At 42.9% G+C, this 25,396-nt stretch overlaps 1 protein-coding gene across 7 annotated transcripts in view; it reads left to right on the top strand.

Annotated features, from left to right (window-relative positions):
• The window catches only part of R3HDM1 (R3H domain containing 1), a 266,722-nt gene that overhangs the window by 115,328 nt on the left and 125,998 nt on the right, over nucleotides 1-25,396 (top strand). For 6 of the 7 annotated variants that reach the window (XM_068245922.1, XM_068245921.1, XM_068245927.1 and 3 more), the window contains exons 3-5: nucleotides 2,090-2,297; nucleotides 17,167-17,208; nucleotides 17,531-17,620. In XM_068245922.1, coding sequence (XP_068102023.1) covers nucleotides 2,130-2,297; nucleotides 17,167-17,208; nucleotides 17,531-17,620 — 300 coding nt within the window. In that variant the 5' untranslated portion in view covers nucleotides 2,090-2,129. The remainder of the gene's footprint in view (nucleotides 1-2,089; nucleotides 2,298-17,166; nucleotides 17,209-17,530; nucleotides 17,621-25,396) is intronic. The other variant, XM_068245924.1, reaches the window with a different exon arrangement.

Raw genomic sequence — 25,396 nt, 5'->3', positions numbered from 1 at the left:
TGCTATTTGCCAGGGCATAATGTAATAGATTTTTTTTGTGAGGAACTGCACTTGCTACCTATTTATCTTAATAAAAAATAAGCCTGATTGTCAATTAGTTTGCTTTGCGAATGGTCTCATAACCTACGGTATATATTGCATAAAAAAAAAAGTAATTGGCTAACCCTTGGGTGCTTTTCCATTTCTATACTGTTGAGACCAAATCCCCAAAAGATGTATTGGCAGAACCAAAAACATTACCATTAACATGGGGGGGTGTACGGGAAGGGTATAGGGGGTTAGGGTATACTGTCCATAAGGATATGGTGGATATAAGGGACAGTGTAGGGGGCTGGGATATATAGTCCATAGGGGTGAGGAGCGCATAGGGGGCAGTATAAGACTATTGAGTGGGACTCTACAAAGCTGCTATGGGTGCTCTCTCTGTATCAAAAAGTCTAGGCTCCACAGGAAGTCCGTTTAAAAAAAAAAATTGAATGAACATCCTTTTCACATAGTCCACTGCCAGAGATATTGCGACGTGGGTGATGGTGTGGGGAAGGGGGGGGGGGGTTGTCTGGGAAAAAAAAAAGATTGGTCAGTCACTTTAACCAGGCATCAATTGTTAAGTCAGTGTTTCGGTCTGCCATGCCTGTTTTATTTAGCATAAAAGCAAAGGAAACGATGACAGATGTGCCCAAGTCATTGTCTGTTTGTAAGCGCACATTCCTGGAATGATATATTTCTATGTACGGTCGGCGGAACTGGTCTTTTGTTCCTGCTACCTGTACAGCACTTTTTCCTTTTTTTTTTTTTTTTTTTTTTTTTTTTTTTTGAGGCTGCAGCAAATGCTTCTTCTCTCTTGTTCCCATGGTAACAGGAACCGGTCTATTGTTCGTGTCTATGTTTAGAATCCCGGCTGACACTTCATGAAAACAATTAAAGCCAACCCCCTATTTTTCTGAATTATAGTGCCTGAATGTTGGGCTGTGTGTGTGGAGGGTGGTTGTGGGGAGAGGCTGAAAAGGAGGGGGGGGGGGTTTATTTGCATTTAATTTGGTGTCAGTGCAGCAGGGCACAGTGGTGGCTTTGAACATGCAAACGGGGATATGATTGCACCAAATGCAATTAAATATTTAACCATTCTGTCGAAGCAGAGGAAGATCTGCAGGAATGCAGTGGAAACCCAAAGAGTGTATAATAGGTGTCATCGGATTGTATGGTTGTCTGGATTTTCACTTATACACATGTAAATTCTCACTTGCCTATCTTTTTTTCTTTTTTTTTTTTAAGCTGAAACAATAACACGGCTTTCATTTCCTCAATTATAATAGAATTTTATTGTAAAATGAACAATAATTACTTATAACTAGAAAGGTCCCATTTTGGGAAATATTGCTATTATCACTGGTTCAAAGTTGAGCTGTACTTTAAGGGAAAAAAAATTACCTAAATTTAGGGTTGAAGTGTGTAATTGTATTAATAGTTAATGCCTTAGTATACAAATACCAAGGCATTAAGATGGTTAATGGTCTTAAATTAGAAAACGCTATTGAAACAGGTAAATAAGAAAAATTATAAGGTATGTCGTTAATGGGGCTAATATTCTGAATAATACACATGCATCTAATTAATGCACATATACATATATAGTTCCCCCCCCCCCCCCCACACACACACAGACTGTACAACACTTAATATAATCTATATGTTGATCATACTTTTATAGTATTTCCGCAACAATAACTTAACCATTTATATAGTCTCTTTAATATACTTGTCACAGCCACCGAGAAAATTAACATATTTTGTCTTTATTACGAAACTTTTTCAGTCTTCCCGTATTTATCATAAGCATGTTAATTGCCCCATTATCCTCTCCCTAGCGCCAGTTCATTTACATAATTATTATGCCACGTTAGTGGTAATAAATTCTATAGGTTGTATGCTAAGGAAGTGTGTTGGTCTATTTAAAACAGTTTGTGTATATGTTCCTATGTACATTAATATATATGTATGTTACATTTTCAAAATTAAAAAAACCTTTGTTAAAATGTTTTACTTCCCCCCCCCCCCCCCCCTTTTCAACGCTTTCTACCTTACTGTTTAGGTTCTGTATATCCTTTAAAGTTTTAACGTGACCTTTTCCAATGAGGATGTCTGGTACTGTTGCTGTAAAGGACGACAGCGAAACGATGAAGGGTTCAGAGACCGACCTAGGACATTCTAGCTCCATCGAAAACCTTCTGCAGCCTGTAGGACAGGAGAAAGCGCAGACTGAGAAAGACGATGGCAGCGACGGCAAACAGGACGCCATGGTAAGGTGCATTGGCCGCCTCCCTCAACCCTCCCAAAGTGTGTAAAAAAATAAATAAAATATATATATATATATATATATATATATTTTCCTTCACATTACAAAATGAGCTTGAGGGCCCCTGATCCCTAAAGCCCTTGGTAATTCATAGCGCTGCTTCTGGACTATTTTTGAATTTACTTTTCTATTTTCTTCCGAGCAAAATAAATAAAAAAAAATCCCTCCCGGGAAGAGTCAGGAACACATAGATTAAAAATGTCAGTCTTGTGGATAACTGACAGGACCTGTATTGCTCATATGTTTCTGCAATATTGTCCCGGGGTTGCTCAGGTGGTTTTCGAGAGGAGAGAAATTTTTTTTTTCGAGCAGTCAAATCATCTGTCTCTCCTCTGCAAGAACATGATTGCATTAACTTTCGCTCGCATGGACTCCCAGGTGTCGCACGGACAATTTTCCCTTTCTGATTCCTAAGCACTAATGCTATTTTTATACACACCCGTCACATGCAGGTGGCTGAATTGCCCTTATTGTAGAGCGAGTCTTTTAAACTGGCATGGGATCCGCCATCCGGAATAGTTAGAATGGTAGGAATTCTTTCTCGGTTTTTAGAATGCATGGGGAATTATTTAGTGAATAGACGGATTTCTTTATTTTATTTAAATCCTTGTTGCTCCTGGATAATAGACCATATCTCTGTAATGCTCAGGGTTCCCCTGGTTGTAGTTTTGATAATAAAGACCTTTTATATCATGGTCATCGAGGTTATAAATGATGACCGCCCTATTTCTGCAGTACGCTATGGTTGCTAGCAGCTTTCTAGCTGTGGAGAACCGGCCACAGAGCAAGAATTCAATGTTTTTTCCTTAAATCGTAGTCTTGCAAATTTCAGGCTGGAAGCTTCCCGTTTTATTTAACAGTTTTTCTGGAGGAGGACTCTAGCGTTTTTAAAGGTCGTGCTTGCGATTCCTTTGCCCTTAAGATATCTCTACTTTTGTAGCCTGCATGACCTTGATACGTTGGTGCTTGCGACCTTTGGGCGGTATGCAGGATATGGAGTTTATTGCTTTAAAGTGTTTGTTGCATCAAAATGGACTATATAGAGTGCATAATGCGCACTCAGCAAACAGAGTGGAACAAATGATCTGTGTTTTAGGTAGAACTGAAAACCAGTTAATGGTGAGATTGTTTAAATTTTTTTTAAAAAAATCATATTTTCAATCAGTTTAATGAGATTGAAAGAAAAGTTTATATTTTTTCAATCCACAGCATCAAAGATTCCAACTTGCCCTCGTATCTAAATTAATTGCAATCTTATCTATGAAAAATAGGCCACGCTGAGCAACCATTTTCTAAGGAAATGATCTCATTAATAATAATAATATTCCGAACATTTGTATAGCGCTTTTCTCCTGTCAGACTCAAAGCGCTCAAGAGCTGCAGCCACTGGGACGCACTCAAGTGGCCACCCTGCAGTGTTAGTCTGTGTTAGTCTTGCCTTGAACTCCTTACTGAATAGGTACAGACCCTAGCCAGGATTCGAACCCTGGTCTCCCATGTCAAAGGCGGTGCCTTTAACCAGTACACTTTCCAGTGGTGATAGTTGAAGATCGATTTGGGCCATCAGCTTCTTGTTTTTCATACAATGTGATCTGAAAAATGTGATTGAAAATGTGATTAACTCAAAATTGTACCTTTAGAGAAGAAGTCGAGACCGCTAGTATAATATATGACAGACCATTTCATCCTTGTGTTGATAACTAGCTCTGTCTACGTCCACCCAAGTGTACAATCAAATAGGGGGTGTCTGAAACTATTCTACTGTAAATTTTCTTCCATATTATTTCACATTTTATATGGCTGGAAGGTGTAATGGTTAAGGGCTCTGCCTCTGACACAGGAGATCAGGGTTCGAATCTCGGCTCTGCCTATTCAGTAAGCCAGCACCTATTCAGTAGGAGACCTTAGGCAAGTCTCCCTAACACTGCTACTGCCTATAGAGCGCGCCCTAGTGGCTGCTGCTCTGGTGCTTTGAGTCCGCCAGGAGAAAAACGCGATATACATTTTATTTGTCTTGTCATATGATTCTCACATTTTCCAGCTATTTATAAGGTAGATCAAATTATTCATGTCGTAAACTGTCCCTTGGAGCTCACAATCTAACCCCCATGATAGTCCTAGTCTAAGGTCTCCACTACTGATGGTCAATATGCTAAGTGTGTGTAAATTATGCAAATTGTATGTTAATTTCATGGTGCTTGGCATTGAACCTATCAAATCAGATGGCTGGTAGATCATCCAAGTAACTGATCAGTATGTTTTTGGGATGTGGTAGGAAGCCCATGCAAACACAAGCTGTTTCTTAATGCTATTTAATGCTACAAAGCACTTTCCATGCCTTCACACTTTGGCGCCTGGCCACAGTTTAAAGGACACCTGAAGTGAGAGGAAAATGGAAGCCGGGGTGTTTATTTCATTTTAACCAATATCTGTTGCCTGGTTTCCTTCTGATGTTTCATACATCAGCAGTGTCTGAATCGCCCACCTGAAACAAGCATGGGGCAAATCCATTTAGAGCACCTGATCTGCATACTTCTTCAGGGCCAATGACTAAACTTAGAGGATCAGCAGGACAGCCAGGCAATTTGAACCACTTCCCTACAAATGTAGTTGCAATCTACGTCCTCCTGGTGGCTGCCTGAATGTAGATTCCAACTAATCACCGCTGCGCACTCACACCATCCTTGCCGTTAATGCCTCTGTTCCATTACTGCACTCGCTCCCTCTGCTGTCACAGTGACAGCAGAGCTTACGCATTTCATTGCTTCTGACCCCATCACTACTGGGAGCCAATCACAGTACTCGCAATGCATGATCTAGAAAGGATGGCTCTGATCCTTATAGTGAAAGGTTATAAGGAAATAAAGATGGCAACTTCCATATCCCTTTCACTTCGTGTCATTTAATTACAGTTTAAAGGATACCCGAGGTGACATGTGACATGATGAGATTGACATGTGTATGTACAGTGCCTAGCACACAAATAACTATGCTGTGTTCCTTTTTTCTTTCTCTGCCTGAAAGACTTAAATATCAGGTATGTAAGTAGCGGACTCAGTCCTGACTCAGACAGGAAGTGACTACAATGTGACCCTCACTGATAAGAAATTCCAACTATAAAACACTTTCCTAGCAGAAAATGGCTTCTGAGAGCAGGAAAGAGATAAAAAGGGTCAATAGCTCATAATTTGCCTCTGGCGTTCGTCAATGAATGTGTCATTGAGGAAAAAGAATAGCAGTTAAAACTTAAAAAATAGATTTAAACATAAACTAAAACTGTGGAATATCTTAAAAAGTCATTTTTAGGAGAAGGAAGATGGATACAGTTGTTTATTTCGTTAGTTTATTTTCGCCTCGGGTGTCCTGTAACTATAAACTGGAATAGAGGGTGTTGCTCATAAATGGATTTCTGCTTCCTTTTCAAATGGTTTCTACTCATCCTAACAGACGTCACAAGACAAATTGGAAGAAAACAAAAAACTGTTTTAATAGGAATGACCCACCCTTGCGAGTATAATACCTACACGTGTTCTCACATCTCTCTCCTTGCCCAATGATACTGAACCACTGGACTCCTGGTCACTCTCATTCCACAGATACTTGGAGGTTACGGGTAACCATCAAGGATCAATACTCTTTCTACTTAGGATAGGAGTTCTAGTTTCTTCTACTACTGTCTGGAATCATAGGTCGTCCAACTCTTTACAATAATAAATGTCTGCCTCTAGGAAAAAAACACAACTCGCATAAATCTCTCCAGGCTTATTTACAGCCGCTAGCCAACAGATGACAGTAAACCTCACTGGTGTATGGGACACTTGTAGAAATGTCTCCGTGCAGCTGGTGTACAGTCGTGTGCCACTCTGCTTAGCACCTTCTCTGATGGATGTAATGCGTACTGCTGTGCAGATCTGTCCTTTGTTAGACAGAACAGGCAAGCTTTTTATTATTCATATATAAATGGGGATCTCCAATGTCCTCAGCTAATGGTTCAAATCGCACACATTTGTTTTTAAGCACTTAAATGCATGGAAGTGCCTCACCTTCAATGATGCCGTCTTGATTCTCTGGCTGCCATTTCTGTAGCAGAAGGTAGTGTGGGGAATAAAATACGAGGCCAGAAAACGGGACAATCGAGAGCCCACTATAGTGTAGTCTTTTTGGTTTTGAGCAAAAAGGGACATGTATAAATATAACTCGCAAAGGGTGGGTTACCTTCTAAGCAACCACTATATGCACTGATGGGGGAAATTCCCTCTCTGTAGAAGATGGGTTGACTCTCCTCCACCAGGGTGAAAACCAATGTACTAATGAGGCAGAGGCACCAATGCAGGATAATGGATATGAAAAATAGCTTAAAGGGAAGGTCCAGGCTCCAAATAAAACCAAAATCCACTTACCTGGTGCTTCCTCCAGCCCCTGGCAGCTGTCCTGTGCCCTCGCCGCAGCTCCTGTTGCTCCCGGTGGCCTGCGCTGCAGAAGCCGACCTCGCCAAGTTGGCTCCCTGGTCGGCTTCTTCTGCGGTCCATGGCGCGGGTCACGTGATCCAGCCGACGTCATCAGGAGTGTACTGCGCAGCGCAGGACAACGGGAGCCACCGAAGCTGTGGCGAGGGCACAGGACGGCTGCCAGGGGCTGGAGGAAGCCCCAGGTAAGTGGATTTTTTTTTTTTTTTTGAGCCTGGATGTATCCTTTTTAGTGGAGGTAGTGGTGAAGACTCACTGTGTCAATATCAGACAAGAATGGAAATGTATTCTTCACTCCAACAATGCTGCAACGCATTTCACAGGTCTATAGCCCGCTTCATCAGGCAGATAAAAAAGGCGCACCTCTAAATCATGGAATTAAGGCTGGGCGCCTCTGATATGAGGCCAGTTAACTATGTGATGAAATGTGGGTTGAGACTTTGCAAGCAGTGTTGGCGGGCATCCTTTTACGCCTCCCAGAAACTATTTTCTCATAATATTATTTCTAGGACATATCTAACACCACTTAGAACTGTGATAAGGACATTCGGTTAATACTTCCTTTCAGCAGGGGTCAAATACACATCGAAGTTCAATCCATGTTTTGGAAATGACTAATGTTGCCTGGATATTGGGATGGACAGTGAAATGGATTTTTGAGATGTAAAAGGTGTGAGATCTATGGAAGATGCCATATTTATTTCCTTTTAAACAATACTAGTTGCCTGGCTGTGCTGCTGATCTTTCTGTTCAGTAGGGTTAAAATCACACACCTAAAACAAGCATGCAGCTAATCTTGTCAGATTTGTCATAGACGTATGATCTGCATGCTTGTTCAGGGTTTAGAGTCAGAGGATCAGCAGGACAGCCAGGTAGAGTGCATTATTTAAAAGGAAACAAAAATGCCAGCCTCCTTATCCCTCTCACCTCGGCTTCCTTGTAAGTTACCAGTAGATATGGTCAATAACCTCCAAATAAATCCGGCTTGTGTACATTGGCCCACAGAGGACATACTGGTACATATGAATGTGAAATGATACGCGAGAGAGGGCTGAACACTCCGGAGGTGGTCTGTTTTGGCTTAATAAGGAATACACTTGTCCATGAAAGCGCTTACCAGAAATCTCTGATTGCATCTTTATAGCTGAGGTCTAATGGTAGCCATACTTTCATCGATTTTCCTTTAAGATTCCTGGCAGATTTGATCGCTTTGATTGAATCTTTGCACCAACCTGTTTGATTGAACTATGGATCAGACAAGATGGAGAATCTCCATCTAACTGGGGGGAGGCAGGAGCGGCGGTCGTTTGACGACCCACAGAATTGCACTGCATTGAAGAGAGCAATTCTGTGGTCCGATCGATTTTCCTGCTGAAATCTATTGAAAATCGATATGCTGTATGTAGTAATCTCTCTCTGATCATATTCCGATCATAGAGGGGATCAATCGTATTGCAACATCAGGTGCCAATCTGAGTGTATGGCTAGCTTACTTCGCTGTTCCTCTTAGTGCATTGCTATTGTTAATCTGCTTTAGAGTCACAAATAGACAGCTAAAAAGAGACCTTGCCAGAAAATACAAACCTTGCAAATACTCTGAGGCTCTTTTCACACTGTGTACGTTGCTTTGCGATACCATCGCAACGCAATGGTGCCATAAAACGTGTAGTGCAACCACACAGCATATTGAAAGTATGCGTCACAGTTAACGAGGACGTTGTCAGTTAAATGCACAGCATGCCGAGCCATAATGTTTAAAGAGGAACTTCAGCCTAAACAAACATACTGTCATTGTTACATTAGTTATTTTAGTTAAAATAGATAGGTAATATAATCTCTTACCCAACCTGTTTTAAAAGAACAGGCAAATGTTTGATTTCATGAGGGCAGCCCTCTTTTTGGTTGAAAGGAGGTGACAGGGAGCATGAGACACAGTTCCAAGTGTCCTGATCACCCTTCCCAGTTGATAGGCACCGAGATCAACATAATCAGAAATCCCATCATGCTTTGCACAGCATCAGGGGAAAATGCCCAGGCAGTTTTCTTTGATGGGGCAGAGCTTAGCTTCTGTGCAGCTAAAAATGAGGCTTAAGTGAGAAAAACAAAGTTCTGATGCTGTGAAACTGTTACAGAAACACCAAGCCTTTTCAGTGCTGCTGAGTAGACTTTTAGTCTGGAGGTTCACTTTAAAGTGACCCAGCAGCTAAGTCCGTAGGGAACAGTTATCCAATCACAGCACTTTCTACAGCTTGAATTGTTGTTATTGGCTGAATAGTGTGGGCATAGTTATACTTATCCAATCCCTATGGGTTCTAGGCGGTGCTATACACTCAATCACGTTAGTGGAATTTTCCTATGAGGTTTCCTGTTGGGTCATCTTAACCATACTAGGGTCCAGCATGCTGTGGTTTACTCTTTCAGGACTTGCTGCACTGCACCCGATGTGAACATACCATGGATAAAATATTGCATTGCTTTGGGATGTGATGAGCTTGTCTGTTGCTTAGGGATACAGCAGATTCAGTGTGGCTAAGTGTGCTGGTTAAGAGCTCTGCCTCCCTACAGGAGAACAGGGTTGGAATCTCTGCTCTCCCTGTTCAGTAAGCCAGCACCTATTCAGAAAGAAGACTTTAAGCAAGACTTCCTAACACTGCTACTGTCTATAGAGTGCGCCCCTAGTGGCTGCAGCTCTGGCGCTTTGATTTTGTTAGGAGAAAAGCACAGGAAAAATATTGCCTTGTTTTAAAAGGATTTAGTTTTGGTACATGAAATAATTTATTACGTAATTGACTGAAAGGGTCTGATTTTCGTACTCCATTTCTTATTCCATTTTCTTGCAGCTGTTCAAAAGTTTACTTCTTGTGTTCTGTTTAATTTCGTTTTTTCAATTAAACTGATAGCTGATATGGAAAAAGAAGTGTGGCACCCAACACTTGTTTGTACAAAGCTGTTTTCAGTACTACTTTATAAAGTTGTCATAGGACATTCTTTTATTTGAGATCTTCAGGCTCTGTGCTTTTCAATACAACACATAATCCAGTCAAGTGTGTGCTACTAAATGGTTGTCATTGCTGTATATTTTTCATTTCTTACTTTAACAAGTAAAATCTTGAAGGTCCTAGACTTTGCCCTCTCTTGCTAAAGATGCGTACACACACACTACCGCGGGCAACGAAGGGTCCGCCGGACCCTCCCGCTGTGCGGATGTACAGCCGACAGTAGTGCGTGTGTATGTGCTGTCGGCGGACTGATAAGGCTGTTTCTGAACGATCCGCTGAGCGGATCGTTCAGAAACAGCCTTATCAGTCCGCCGACAGCCCGTACTCACGCACTACTGTCGGTTGAACTTCCGGCAGGCCCGTCGTTGCCGGCGGTAGTGTGTGTGTACGCACCTCAAGACTCAAAGTATAAGATTTGGTTGAGTTCCACTTGAGAAACGGGTGTAAGCCCAGCGTGTGTACAGTGGCCGCACAAGGTTTTCTAAAGATCTGGCATGCCAAATCTTTAACAATCCTCCAATTTAATTGTTCTCCTTGCTCCCCTGCCCGGTTGTTCTCTTCCCCCCCCCCCCCCTTAACAAGAGACAAATCCCTAGCTGCCTGTTCAGCATTGGCTCCTCTCTGTCACCCAAGGGATTGTACACTCATCCCTGCAGGGCGACCGAGGTCCTCCAAAGATCCCCCGTGTTTATGGGTCCCCTAGGGATTACGATCTTGCATTACACATTTTTGCAGAATTCCCAGTGATTGCATTTTTCAAAACGCCGGAAATGCACACCAGCATGAACCAACCCTCAGAATTGGTCGTTCCTTTGCGATCATGGTGGTTGACATACTTTATAATAAATCTGGTTAGGTAAGACTGGTATGGTGGAGCGCCCTAGAAGGAACCTTTTATGAAGCTTCAGGCTCCAACATTAGAAGTTAAAAACGTCCAAGTCTTCATCCACATTTATGGAAAGCTGGGTTCACAAACCTTCAGCAGTCACAGTCAGACCCACAAGTGGGAGTTGGGCAATGATTTCTCCAGAAGCACTTGCCTTCAGGGATTTCTGTCTTCTCCACTTATCTCAGCCTGGACACTTCCCATACAAGGGATCTTAACTTCTGAGCCTTCTTTATTCTAATTGCTCAAATTGAGTCACGAACCAAACCATACGGACTGTGAAGTCAGAGTTCATCAGAAGGTTAGGAATGCCTACCTTCATATTTCCATCACTATAACTTGGTCTTGGTCCTTGACATGTGTATGGATTAACCACTTCCAGACCGTGGTAATTGAAATCTATGCCCTGGTTGTGACTGCTTACTTCTGCCAGGATGTAGATTTCAATTATCGCGCTCACGTGCTACCACCGATCACACCACTCTCCCGTCGCCGCAGGCCTGTCCCTATGATGGCAGAGCTCTGTGAGCCGGTCAGGAGACGATTGCATTGGCTCAAATTGATCACAGGGTCAGGAGCCAATGAAATCGGTTCCTGATAGGCTCACAGAACTCTGCCATCACAATGAAGGCAGAGCGAGGGGCTGGTGACGATACGTCGGTTAAAGTAATTTGCTTATCCAATATAATAAAACCTAACTTTCCCTGCGTACTGCTGTCCCTGTGTCATTGGGTCTGTGCAGCCCGGACAGCCGTTGGGACAGGAGGACGGGGCCAGTTAGCCGGGCGGTCTGGTGCGCACGAGCGCCAGGTGCGAGCGCATGCACACTGACATGCGGTGCTAAGAAACAGACCTAGAGCCTGATCGCTACTTTACTATTAAGATTTTTATTTTTATCATTGTTTTTATCTTCAGCTGTCCTTGTCTTGTAGTATTTTACATTTCTTAGCGTTCTTATTTCAGACATTATTCATTTTTCAGTCACCATTTGATTTTATGGCAACATGCTTACTTCCTAGAAGCCAGAGAGGTTTATGGTTTTGTTGGTCGGAACTGTTCTAGAAGTTTGCTTTCCAGTATTAATTGATCAGTGTAGTATGCAGTGCTTTTACAGTATACTTTTCACATCAGGGCCTGCTTCCGAAAGGCCTTGTAATTTCCTTTTCTCCTTTTCTTGGGGGGGGGGTTGTCTCTCACAGCGTGTGGGGGGCGCGGCCAGGGAGAGAGAGCTGCCCAATAACAGCTCTGGAGACCCTGCAGGAACGCCCCTTTGCACACCTCTGGTTCTGAACCCAAGGTGAAAATTAAATGATGAGATAAACAATTATATTTATCCTCCTACTCCTAGAAATTATTTTTTTAAGTATCCTATGGTTTTATTTTATATTTAAACATTTAAAAAGTAGGTTGAATGTTTTACTGTCTCTAATCAGTGGCAGCCTGTTAATTACCACAGAAATAGGTCAATAGTTCATGTATTTTATCTCTTTTGGCCCTCAGAAGCTGTATTCTGCCAGGAAAACATGTATGGCTGTAATTTACTTATCAATGATGTTTACTATATTCCCAACAAGCTACAAACAAGACAGAAGCTGTCACTTAAAAACCTAGAAATTAGCTCTTTCAGGCAGCAAAATAAAACAAGTAAAACAGCCTGGTTATTAATGTTTCGCACTGTACATGTTTATCTCATCATGTCGCCTCGGGGACACTTTAACATTTTACTTTCTTGGTTTTATGTCGTTTGGATCAAAATCTGCCCATGTGAGGGATTTACAAAGATCTTGCACTGCATTGCACAAGCATGTCTCCATATTGGGACACTTTTGCTTTCTCCCTCTTGCTTTTGCCTAGGTCGTCTCAAAGCATCACCATTGGTTCTTCTACATTCCTCGGGTGGATCTTTCTCCTTTATATTGGTGTTTGCTGTACTTTAAACTGTATTGCCATTGTCTTTGTAGGCTGTTGTAGTGCAGAATTCACATTTGTGGCTTCAACTTAAAGGGACACTTAAACCAGGAATAAAAAATTCAGTTTTACTCGCCTAGGGCTTCTACCAGCGCCCTGCAGCCGTCCCGTGCCCTCGCAGTCACTCACGGAGCCTCCGGTTCCCCGCCGCCTGCTAGTTTCATTTTCGCTGACAGGCCTGGCCACGCATATTTTTCTTCACGTTCCCGTCTGCAATAGTGTCCTGCCCCTGTGCAGGATGGTATTGAGGGCAGGAACATGAAGAAGAATATGCGTGGTCAGGCCTGCACAGGTGCAGAAAGCCCGCCAACTCCCTGTCAGGGCATGTCAGTGATAACGATACTAGCTGGCGGCGGGTGACCGGAGGCTCTGTGAGTGACTGCGAGGGCACGGGACGGCTGCAGGGGGCTGGTAGAGGCCCCTGGCAAGTAAAACTGATTTTTTTTTTTTATTCCTGGCTTAAGTGTCCATTAAAGTGGATCTAAGGGCTTATCTCCCCGCATCAGTTTTTCTTCATGAGTTGCCTGATAGTTTTGCATTGCTGTCAATTGTTTTTCTTCATGTGAAAAAAATGCCTTCAAATGTGAACTAGCCCATTGGTCCTCAGTTTTCCTGTGCAGAAATTGCACAGAAAAATGTGTCAAGTGGAGACGGGCCCTGAACTCTTGCACAGGACACAAGGAAAATTAAGAGCAATTCACTCTGTGTATTTTTAGAGAGAAGGGCCTTCCCCCTCATCTGTAAGTAATAACAAGTGTGATTGATCTCTGAGCTGCGTCAGTGTAGAAATGCGGCAGTCCTCGGCAGACGCAGCTAATATGTAAACACAGTATGTTAATTCTTAGTCTGCTTCCATGAAAGCAGAAAGAAGACACACTGCAGATTAATTGCAGGATTTGAATCGGCTGTAAAGAAATGTTTTTTTACTTTAAAGGTTATGCTGCTGTTGCTTATCTTTTAAACCTGCCAGACCTGTGTATGGCGTTCTTTAAGGAAGAACCCCCAGATGTTTGTTTAAGGTGCCATTCCAGGATAGATGATTTGCAGGAAGGAGAGACCAGTCTGGGTTTTTCATTGACAAAGCTGAAGAGGGAGCAGAAGGGATCGTAAATAGCAGCGAATTAGTCAAACGGAAAAGCAGAAACAATGACAAAACTATGTTTAAAAATTAAGTGGTATCACGTAGAGCTGTATAGATTTTACACAAAGTTGATCAGATGTATTTTACAGGATATCCATTGAGCGTAGGGTGGTCCATTGCATCTGGGACTTAAAGTGGTCCGTTGAGCAGTACTTGGGTACTTAGTTTGAGGAACACATTTAGGAAAGCTGTAGAGTCCCTGTAGAGTTGCAAGTGGGTGATAAGAAGAGGGTTAACTCGCCTAATCACTGATTTCAGCGTCTTGTCTCCGTGGCAAAAGTGGAGGCAGATGTGGCCTGCAGGCCTTAGTTTGCCCAGCACTGGGCTACAGTGTCAGTTTCCTGGCCAGGTGCTTTGTTGTGTTTCCATCTTCAGATGGCTTTACAATTCCTAAGCTTTGGCATTGATGAAATACTTTTTATGTTATATACTTTCAATGAACTAGATTATTATATATTAATTGGCGGAGTCTGAGTAGGTGGTATAAACTGAGGAGTCGGGGTCGACAATTTTTTGTACCGACTTCCCACTTCCCGGCCCTGATAAAGAGAACTCTGAGAATCTCATCATGAGGAGATGGACTGGTCCAAAACCTGTCAGATTATAATATCTTACTGTAGCTGATGGGGAAGGGGGAGGATGGGGGGTCACAAGGAGAATGATTTGAGTTTCTATGTGGATGGTGGCAACATACTTTAAAGGACAACTGAATGGAAAAGAATATGGAGACTGCCATATGTTGTTTTTTTTAACAATACCAGTTGCCTGGCAGCCCTGCTTATCTATTTGGTTGCAGAAGTGTCTGAATAACACCAGAAATAAGCATGTGTAAGGTGGAGTCTGGCAAGTAGTTGAGTCCAAGTGCCGGGGATGCATGCTGTGGCCAGTGGCAGTGCTTGACTCAAAGTCCCTCCAACCACAAACTGTCTCCAAACTACCACACCAGCCTGTTTCTGCTCGGAGAGACTTTTCCGTTAAGCAACGCTGCTGGCCCCATCATGCGTTCCCGGCACCTGGGCTCAATTGCTTGCCAGTCTTCGCCTTACACAGGGTACGTTGTACTGGTATGTGTCGTGTACAGCGTTATATGGTTGAGGTGTGAGGTACTTTATTGGGAACACACTTAGCGCTGGTTATTTTTCTTATGTGCTGGGTATTTATTGCTCCGGGTAATCTATTCTGTGCAGGTATTCAGTATATGCCGTATATTATGTGGCCTGACACAAAGGTCCTTCTTTGAAACAAAGACCTGGATTTGTGCAATATTCCTATCGACGCATGAGATAGACTTGAGGGATCATGCGGATATGTTGGGAATACATCCAATCAAGGCCGGATTTGCGGTGGAATGATGAAGCCCTACACTTTCCTGTTGTTACTCTCCGCCTGGCAGTTCAGATACAGAGACGTCCCTGGAGCTGATTTGTGATATAAGAGGCTTGAGAGCCTTACTGCGACGCATCCTTCTGCATTTGATACCCTTCGGGGTCGGCAGTCGGTGTTGATGCCCTGTGGGGTGGCAAGCTTGGAGAGAAAATCTAGCTATTTGCAAGTTTGGAATAAGACTGGGGCTTGTCTGATAATTTGTCTTGTTGCGTAATCCGTGCTTTTGTTACACAGAGCATATTTTGTTTGGCCCTTTTGGGACGTTGTATGGCAAGGGCTAGAGAAATAGTGAATTGTCAAGCCGCGCAGACTGCTTTTGTAAGCAGCTCTCGAGCAGTATGTTATTTTTTTTAACCTTCCTGGAAACGTGATATGACAGCGTTTTATTGCTTGCAACGGTGCAGGAAGGGACCTGTGAGTTCTCCCGACGGCGGTTTCATAATCGACACATCAGGCCTTCGAAAATGAGTACAAATGTGAGAGAGCTGTTGGGATGATTGTTGAAATTTATCACTTTATCTTTTTTTTTTCCTCTCTCGCCGATGCTTTTTGCTTCATCAGATGTATAATGCAGCACAACGGGCAACAAGATCATTAGCAATCCTAAAGACAGGAGGAAAAACGTAATGTGCATCTAGAAACCTAAAGGAATTGGCTAACGGGACTGGAACAGGTTCTCTGGGCGTGGATTTTCTATTTTAGGGTTTAGGGCCGGTTTGGATATTACCAAGAAAAGGATGTAAACTGAATAACTACTGGCCGATCGGTTGCTAGATGTCACAATATTGGGGTGGATTTTTTTTCAAAGGATCTTTTTTATTTTTATAGGGGGTCGTGAAAAATGTTAAAAATGCATACATTTAAAGAGAATCTGTACTGTCCGATTTGCACAATAAAAAGCATACGAATCGAATCACTGTGATCTCCTGGGCTCCTCTTTGCCATTTCCGCCACTCCCCGCCGTGATCCTGGCTTTTAATCGCTAGTTTTAGGCAGTGTTTACAAACAAAAAACATGGCCACTAACCAGGAAGTGATGTTTGTGTGTATGTATGTATATATGTTATTTATTGTACATCACTACGTAATTTCTTGGTGCCCTATAAATACCCCCCCCCCCCCCCAAAAAAAAAAAAAAAAATAAGGAAGATGGGGAAATGCCTAGAAGAGAAAATTATTTACCGTATATACTCAAATATAAGCCGACCCAAACTTTACCTAAAAAAACGGGAAAAAATGATTGACTCGCATATAAGCCCGGGGTAATGCAGTAGCCACACTTATGGTATTATCTATACCTTAGTTTTCACTGTGTCACAACACTGGGCTGATAGCAGGCACTACAGGTGGCCACTAATGATACCATTTTTGATCATTTGTATGATCGATCAGAAAGAATCATTAGGGGACACTAATGGACAAAAATATCCTAACCAATCCAATCAGGTTGACTGGATCGATACCATCAATTTGATTACCATAGATTGGTTTGGATGTTTTTGTCCACTGGTGGTCCTGAACGCTCATTTCTGTATGATTATACAAATGATCTGAAACAAATGATCACTGTGAATTGCATGGCTAGTGGCTACCTTACAAATCTACTCAATATTCACAATCTTACTGTACTATACAATAGGGCAGTGGATGATACTGGGCTGATCAGGCAGCGCTTATTGTAATACAGTAAATCCTCAATACAATCTGGAAGTTGGCCGTATGCAGGACTTGTACATGTGCTCGCTGTAAATATTACAGTAAGAACATGTACAAGTAATGCATACAGTGACTTCAGGATTGTACTGAGGATTAACTCTGCCTAACAACCTCTGCCTGCCATCAGCCCAGGAATCTCCCTCGGCCAGCATCGACCTTTATGTATGTACACATGTGCATGTGTTTTGGTACGTTCCTGCAGGGAAGGATTGTGTGTTAATCAGAACTATTATTGTGCACCCCTCTTTTTAGCGACCAGTACAGCCACTGGGGCAAACAGGAAAAAGGTCGAAGGTACAGTACCCGTCTTTGCTGGCATGCTCTGTGGTAATCGTGTGCACTCCCAGCAATAACGCAAAGCATTTTACCTGCCGTCTTGTTGCCTGCCTTTATCTATATACTTTAGTGTTTGGAGTGTGCTTATTTTGTAGTCTTGTGATTTTTATTTATTTTTTGTCGTTTTTTTTATATTCTGTGCTATATTTTGCTATGCCGTTAATATGCAGAAAATGCTTTTTGACTTTGCAAAAATTCTTTGGAATGCGTTTTTTCGCTTTATGCTTTGGAGCTTCACTGCTGTTGACCTGCAGTTCTGTTGTAAATTGACTCTTTTTAGTCGAGTTCAAAGTTAAAGCTAGTTCGGAGCCTGGCGATTTGTGAAGAGTCTCCTCCTCCCTGCACAATGGACGCCCCCTTGGACTTGCAGGTAATGGATTGGTCTGAAAGGTGTGTACTGTCTTACCACTCCCCTTTTCTTGTTTTTCTAGGACCTACAGCCAAAAATGTTTCTTCACTTTTCTTGAAACAATAGGGCACGTATCAGCAGTGCCAAATCTTATTGTTTTAATTACAAATGTGCCTGTTTTGTTGCAATACTTAGAGGACAACTATCAATATTTTTTTTTTTTTAAACTGGGATGGGAAATGGGAATAGGTGTCTAGGTGTTCCTAAGTATTGCTGTGTATCTCCCCTGCTTATGTCTTTCTGTAAGGCTAATGGAAATGTTGAAAAAAAAAAAAAAGGAAAAGAAGAACTAGATAATAACCTAAGGAGAGGGAAGGCTCTGGGTCCTATAGACTCTATAGTATAGAGACTCCCCGCTCCTCTCATGGTCCCCTCATTACATCGCTGGCTCCCCCTTTTGAATCCCCAACCAGAGGAGACTTCGGAAGTGTTTGGGAGCCGAGTGCTCCCGAAGACGGGCGGCTCTGTACTGCACCTGCGTAAGCGTGCGAGAGAGCGTGCTCGCGCAGGTGCAGTACGGAGCCGCCCATCTTCAGGATTACTCGGGCTCCCAAAGACATACAAAGCCTCCTGCGGTGGTGGGAAGCAGTATTTGACCAATTTGGTTGGATGCTGCTAGGATGCTGCTACCAGGGGAGCCAGTGCTTGAACGAGGACCGAGAGAGGAGCAGAAAGGCTCTATGGGACTCAGGCCCTTTCCCCTCCTTAGGTAAGTATCTGGTTCATTTTCATTATTTTTTTTAAAGAGGTTCCTGTTCACTTTGAAGGACAACTGAAGTGAGAGGGATTCAGAAGCTGCCATATTTATTTCCTTTTAAGCAATACCAGTTGCCTGGCTGCCTTACTGATTCTCTCCCTCTAATGCTTTTAGTCATAGACCCTGAGCAAGCATGCAGCAGATCAGATGTTTCTGACATTATTGTCAGATCTGACAAGATTGGCTGCATGCTTGTTTCAGGTGTGATTCAGTCACTACTACAGCCAAATAGACCAGCAGGGCTGCCAGGCAACTGGTATTGTTTGAAAGGAAATAAATATGGCAGCTTCCATTTACCTCTCACTTCAGTTGCCCTTTAATGTTTAAAGTGTCTGGTATCTGACCAGTGAATCATGAGGTAGTTGGGGTAGGGAGGGGGGTGGATTCCTCCTCTATTGCATGGATTCCCACCTGCTTTAATGCATAGCATCACTTTTTAAAATTCTTCAAACATGTTTTGATTAGTGGAACGTTTTTTTTGTTTTTTTTTGCAAAATGTGGTTATTAGGTGTGGCTAGGTGTTTAATGCTTCTTTCCCACCAGTACGTTACGTTTTAGGGGACATTATAGGTCGCATAACGCGCCCCTAACGCAACGCCTGGTGGTGTTGGTGGAGGATGGTGGAGTTGGTGCGCTTTTTCTGTGCTATGGATGCGGAGACCACGTGATCCGCATCGCGTGGTCCCGCCAGCCAATCGCCGCACAGGACGGCGCTCCAGGAAGTAAACACTGCACGTCACACAGCGCAGTGAATATTAATTAGCCATGTGGCTGGCCGAGGAGGAGGAGGGGAGACCTCCTCCAACACTACTGAGCATGTGCAAACAGTCAAACGTGGCTTAGCCGCATATAACGTACAGCATGCAGCACTTTAACTTGACGTGCTGCATTACAATGTAACGCAACGTGGCACTGTGAACAGCCCATTGATTTTTCATTGCTGTGCGGTGGGCTGCGTTACAGGCTGCACTAACGTGCGCCTGTATTGTCTTAATGTGAAAGCAGTCTAAAGGTACATGTTCCATTTGTTCAGAGTTCCCCTTGCTAGCTTAAAATATGTGACCAGCCCCCCAATCTTTCTTATTCTACTCCCTGTCCCGGCTGCATGAGGCAATTTAAAGTATCTTTGGTAACCACAAATGTTCACTTATAGCTGAATTATTGCAAATTTCCTTCTGTTTTAAGAAGGCAAATTACACCAAGCTTTGCTTTTTTTTAGTAGGAGGGCTTTTTGGTCCCTTTTATCCCCCTATACATTCCGAGTGGTTTGGGTCACCCTGAGCTGCTTGGTTACTCTGTTGTACTGGTCCAAGCCCTATCTAATACAGCCTCATCAATCCCTGCCTTGTACTAATGAGGACCAAACGTCAGAAACAGGCTGTCTACATGTGGGTTTGATATGGCTGTGTAAAATTTAAAGCTATAGGCCTGCTATACACCAGCGGTTCTGGATGCTTGCTTGGCTTTACAAGGGCGAAAAGGGATAATTTGCATGTTCAGTAGTAGTGCATTGTGGGTAACCACACATGTTCACTTATAGCTGAATTATTGTAAATTTCCTTCAGTTTTAAAAAGGCAAATTACACCAAGCTGAGGGTAAAAGAAAACATTTTTTTTTTTTGGAACCTCAAAATAATAATTGCATGATTTCAGCAAAGTTCAGAAAACATCCCTCAGAAACTGGGGTCATAGTGCCCTGCCAGCGAATGGATTAGTCCAGTGGGTGAAATGAATAGGGAGCCTGCTGTATGCAGCAGATTACTCCAGCATTTAGATGGGGCTTTCTTTGGTAATCAGTACTTCAGAGTTCTGTTGCCATGGTTGCAAACCAGTGCAGTTTGAGCTTTGCATCAATTTTGAAAATTCTTAGCTTGCTGCAGACTGAAATAGAAAGTTTGTAATAACGTTAAATTATGAAAGGAGCTGTGCAACACTTACCATATTCATGTTCATGGATATTTGTTTTAACAAAAGTGGTGATTTTCCTTTAGAGGACACCTGAAATAAAAGGAATATAGAAGCTGCCATATTTATTTGATTTGAAACAATACCAGTTGTCTGGCAGCCCTGCTAATCTTCTGCCTCTAATGCATTTAGCCGTAGACCCTGAACAAGCATGCAGATCAGATGTTTGTAACTGAATTAGCAACATGCTTGCTTCAGATGTGTGATTCAGACACTACTGCAGCCAAAGAGATTAGCAGGATGCCAGGCAACTGGTATTGTTTAAAGGACAACCGAGCTGACATGTGACCTGATGAGATAGACATGTGTATGCCTGATGGCTCGATTGATAATATCCAACGTGTCCGATACCCCGCCGGATCTATACTGCGCTCGATAGCAGCGGGGAGAACAATGGCAAGAAACGATCCCGCTGGCTCGATACCGGTGCAAAAACGGTCCGTGTATGCCCAGCATTAAGAGAGACAATTAAACAGTAAAAACTTAAAAAGTAGGTTTAAGTATAAAATAAAATGGTGGGATAGCTAAAATAGTAATTTTTAGGAGGTGGATAGATACAATTGTTTTTCTTATCAGTTTATTTTCACCTCAGATGTCCTTAAAAAAGGAAATAAATATGGCAGCCTCCAAATCCCTTTCACCAGTGGCGTAGCTAAGGAGCTATAGGCCCCAGTGGGAGCTTTACATTGGGGCCCCTCAAGTACTCCATACATAACAATTGATACAGCTCACCAAAACCTGCCAAGAACCACAGTATCAGAGGTGCAAGAAGTGGATTGGGAACAGTTTGTACTTCTATTGTTAAAAACGTCTATAGAAGTGATTATTACCAGTACAGGGCCAATAAAGAGCTAATACTGAGGGTGAGGGAGGGCCCCTTGGGGCCTCTCTGGCCCAAGGGTCCCAGGGCAGTTTTACCTTCTGCACCCCCTATTACAGGGATGTTAAACTGGTCCTTCCGCATTTGGTATTTTAGACTTCTTTTTTTGCTGATTCATCAAAGTTTTCACAGGTGTGGTAGAAGTTAAGTAATTTACCAAAACTCACGGCTTCAATTCACAAAGACTTGTTAGGTAACAGCAGTAGCGCTGCTCAAATCCAGAACCGGGAGACATCCGGATAGCTCTATCCAGATATCTCCCAGTTACCTGTGCAGGGTGGGCGGGTCAATCTTACATGTCTGACGTCTTCTTCTGTCCGTCCCTCGGTGCCTCCCATGATGCCGTCCAAGCGGCGGTCACGTGATTACAAACACTTCCTACTTCCGGGTTGAAGGAGGAATTGTTTATAATCACGTGACGCGCAAGGAACTCATCGTGTGAGTCGCCAAGGGATGGATGAAGAAGACGTCAGACAGGTAAGATTGACCTCCCCACCCACCTTGCACATATTTACTGGGAGGATATCTGGATAGCTACTATCCGGGTATCTCCTGGTTCCGGATTTGAGCAGCTCTAAACAGCAGAAGAGTGTGGAGCTGTCTCTGTGTTGTTACAAGGTGTTAAGTGCAGTGACGGTACTACAATAGTAAGAGGCATCCCAGACATCCTTTTAGAATGTACATGTTTGTAACTCTGAATATGTCCATTAGTCTTTTTTTAACATATTTTTTAATTGCCACAGCTTAGATGAACTCCAATAGACATTACACATGCCATGCTTGGGTAATTTCCCCACTAGCTCCTCTGCATCTTCAAACAGGAACCTAAAGGGTTAAACATCCAAAAGGCCACAGGGAAAACCTCTTTTGTTCAGGATCTCTCTCCTCCGCTGCCTGGGGGATATAGAAACTAGACACTCCCGAGAATGCATCGCATCCTATCACAGGGACTTGCAGGAGACAGGGGCTGTTTCTATTGGCTCTCTGCTCCTGTCAGTTATAGGTAATCCCTCTCTACTTCTTTGAGTCATGGAACACGCACTGTTTCCGACATACCACAGCTGCTGGTAATCATTGAACATGATGCTGGCCTTTACCGTATGCTGTAATTTTGATAAATTGACATTTGCTGACATTTGTTGAGGTGTTTACCGCACAAGTCGTTAATTTACCTCACTGCTCGGTAATTTCAGCTTGCCATGTGTAATTGAAGCCAAAAACTTGGGAACCAAAGAGAAATTTCCTAGAGAGGGAGATACAATTAACCTCCCTGGCGGTAAGCCTGTGCTGAGCACAGGCTATGCCGCCGGGAGGCACCGCTCAGGCCCCGCTGGGCCGATTTGCATCATTTTTTTTTTTGCTGCACGCAGCTAGCACTTTGCTAGCTGTGTGCAGTGCCCGATCGCCGCCGCTATACGCGTCGCCGCAGCCCCCCCCCCCCCCCCCCCCCCCGACCTCGTGCGCTTTTTTTTTTTTTTTTACCGGATTTGCTGCCCACTGGCGGATTTTGACAAACCGCCAGGAGGGTTAATTCACTCGAAAGATTCGTTTTCAGCTCTGTGCCTAGTGTTCCACTTTAAGGTAGGCATTAAAAGCTCTTATTGAGTCTGTCTTTGAAGCTGTTAAAAATATCGCTTTTTCACTTCCACAACAACTAGCCAACCTTTCCTGGAGTCTTGCAGAAATAGTTGTGCCATTTTAAGTGTTACGCATTATAGAACTGTATGCATTAAGACTATTCTCAAGCATAATGACTGCTTTTAGGTGAAATATGCTTTTAAGATGTCATCGTACTTCACAGACCAGTTAATGTCTTTCCTTTAAAAGTATCTAAGTAAAAAAAAAAAAAGTATCTGCTGTTGTTTTCTGACCCCTCCTCCAGGGCAGTGTGGCATTAAGAACATTATTCGTGAGCTGTCTCATTAAGAGCAATTTGCCCTTTTCTTGTGCACTTGATCTTGGTAACTAATGCAAGGATGCTGGGAAGAGGCGAGCTGGCCAATTGTATGTGGTTGATGTTGATTTAAGGAGCTTGACATAAGTGCAGTAGGCCAAAGAATTATGAATAGCCAGTTCTATCGGATAGGACGTTTTGTGGTCAGTGGAATGATCACTCATGACCAACTGTTGACAGCCAGGGTCTCTCGGCTTGGTGTGTTTAAAGTGAACCAAGCACCATTTTTAGCACCCAGGGCATCTCAATAGAACATTAAATATGCATGCAATTAATGTAGCTCATTACAAAAAAAAATCCATTTTACCTATTCTTTTTACATTTAAAAGTTTAGCAGAGGCTTTTTACCCTACTTCCACGGCCTGCCCAAATGCAGAAATTTCAAGCTGAATAAGGACTGATTTCATTTATTTTATTGCACACATTAGCAGAGAGCAAACAAGCTTTCATCAGCAGGGAGGTGGGGACAAAGGACCCCATGCTTCAGAGACTTTAGAGAAGTCACAGATGCTATCTTCACACCTTCCCCTTGATAAATAATGGGCAGCTAGAGATGGAGGGGGAACCTGGCAGCTCCTATAGCGATAAGAAACCCAGGGGAAAAAAGTGGCGCTTGGTTCTTATTAAGTAGTGTACCTGTAATATCTTGTGTAGTTAGGAGGGAATGGAGAAGTGGGAATCTCTCTTCTGCAGAAGTGAGTTGCCCAAAAAATTCTGCCTTAACCAATAGCTTGTTGTTCTTTTTTTTGAGGCATGTAGAAGACTGATACCTACACAGATATCGGATCATAGGTTGCAATGATCACAAATGATCTCTACATCCCTATCCACTAGATTTATTTTCATTTTCTCAGAACGTTGATCTGAACAAAGTTCCATTTTAAATCACAACCTCATTTGTGTATTTTAATGACAATATACGGTAGGTTGAAAGTTGTTGAGGGAAGGAAGTAATTTCTATTGATTATATGCGGGACAGGTGGCAGAGGATCTACGGCCTCATAACTGTGTAGGAAATTGATTGGCATAAAGCTGTAGGGCGCAGTGAATCTGTTCACTCTTGATCAAAATTTCTAGTGAATGAAGATGGAGTGGTGCAAGGTGCTCAGAGGATTGCTATTTCTCCCATTGAGTAAATCATTTGTCGAATTGAGGTATTATTGCATAGTGGATGGAGACTTTAATGGCCTTAATGGGACTGATCCAATTTACTTTTTCGCCTACGTTTTCTTCTGGCAGATATTTTCAAATTTGTCAAACTTATTCTAAATTTTATTATTGTTTGCTCATGGCTAAAAAGGCATTTTGTTAATAATGTGCAAATATCACCTGGGAGAAAACTTAGGAAAAAAAAAGTGAATTGAATTGGGCCCAAAGTGTTTTGACTTCTTCCCCTCCTCTCCTCTCTTCTCTTCCTCCTCACTCTCCTCAATTCACTCTATTTTCCTCCTCTCCTCTCTTTTCTTCCTCTTTTCTCTTCCTCTTCCCCTACTCCTCTTTTCACTCTTTTCCTCCTCTCTTCACTCTCTTCTCTTGCTCCCCTCTTCACTCCCTTCTCTTGCTCCCCTCTTCACTCTCTTCTCTTCCTCCACTCTTCACTCTCTTCTCTTGCTCCTCTCTTCACTCTCTCTTCTCTTGCTCCTCTCTTCACTCTCTCTTCTCTTGCTCCTCTCTTCACTCTCTCTTCTCTTGCTCCTCTCTTCACTCTCTCTTCTCTTGCTCCTCTCTTCACTCTCTCTTCTCTTGCTCCTCTCTTCACTCTCTCTTCTCTTGCTCCTCTCTTCACTCTCTCTTCTCTTGCTCCTCTCTTCACTCTCTCTTCTCTTGCTCCTCTCTTCACTCTCTCTTCTCTTGCTCCTCTCTTCACTCTCTCTTCTCTTGCTCCTCTCTTCACTCTCTCTTCTCTTGCTCCTCTCTTCACTCTCTCTTCTCTTGCTCCTCTCTTCACTCTCTCTTCTCTTGCTCCTCTCTTCACTCTCTCTTCTCTTGCTCCTCTCTTCACTCTCTCTTCTCTTGCTCCTATCTTCACTCTCTCTTCTCTTGCTCCTATCTTCACTCTCTCTTCTCTTGCTCCTCTCTTCACTCTCTCTTCTCTTGCTCCTCTCTTCACTCTCTCTTCTCTTGCTCCTCTCTTCACTCTCTCTTCTCTTGCTCCTCTCTTCACTCTCTCTTCTCTTGCTC

Source organism: Hyperolius riggenbachi, chromosome 7, assembly GCF_040937935.1.
Source record: "Hyperolius riggenbachi isolate aHypRig1 chromosome 7, aHypRig1.pri, whole genome shotgun sequence".
NCBI lineage: Eukaryota > Metazoa > Chordata > Amphibia > Anura > Hyperoliidae > Hyperolius > Hyperolius riggenbachi.
The sequence above is the reverse complement of the archived record's forward strand: the minus strand, read 5'-3'. Positions and strand labels throughout refer to the sequence as shown.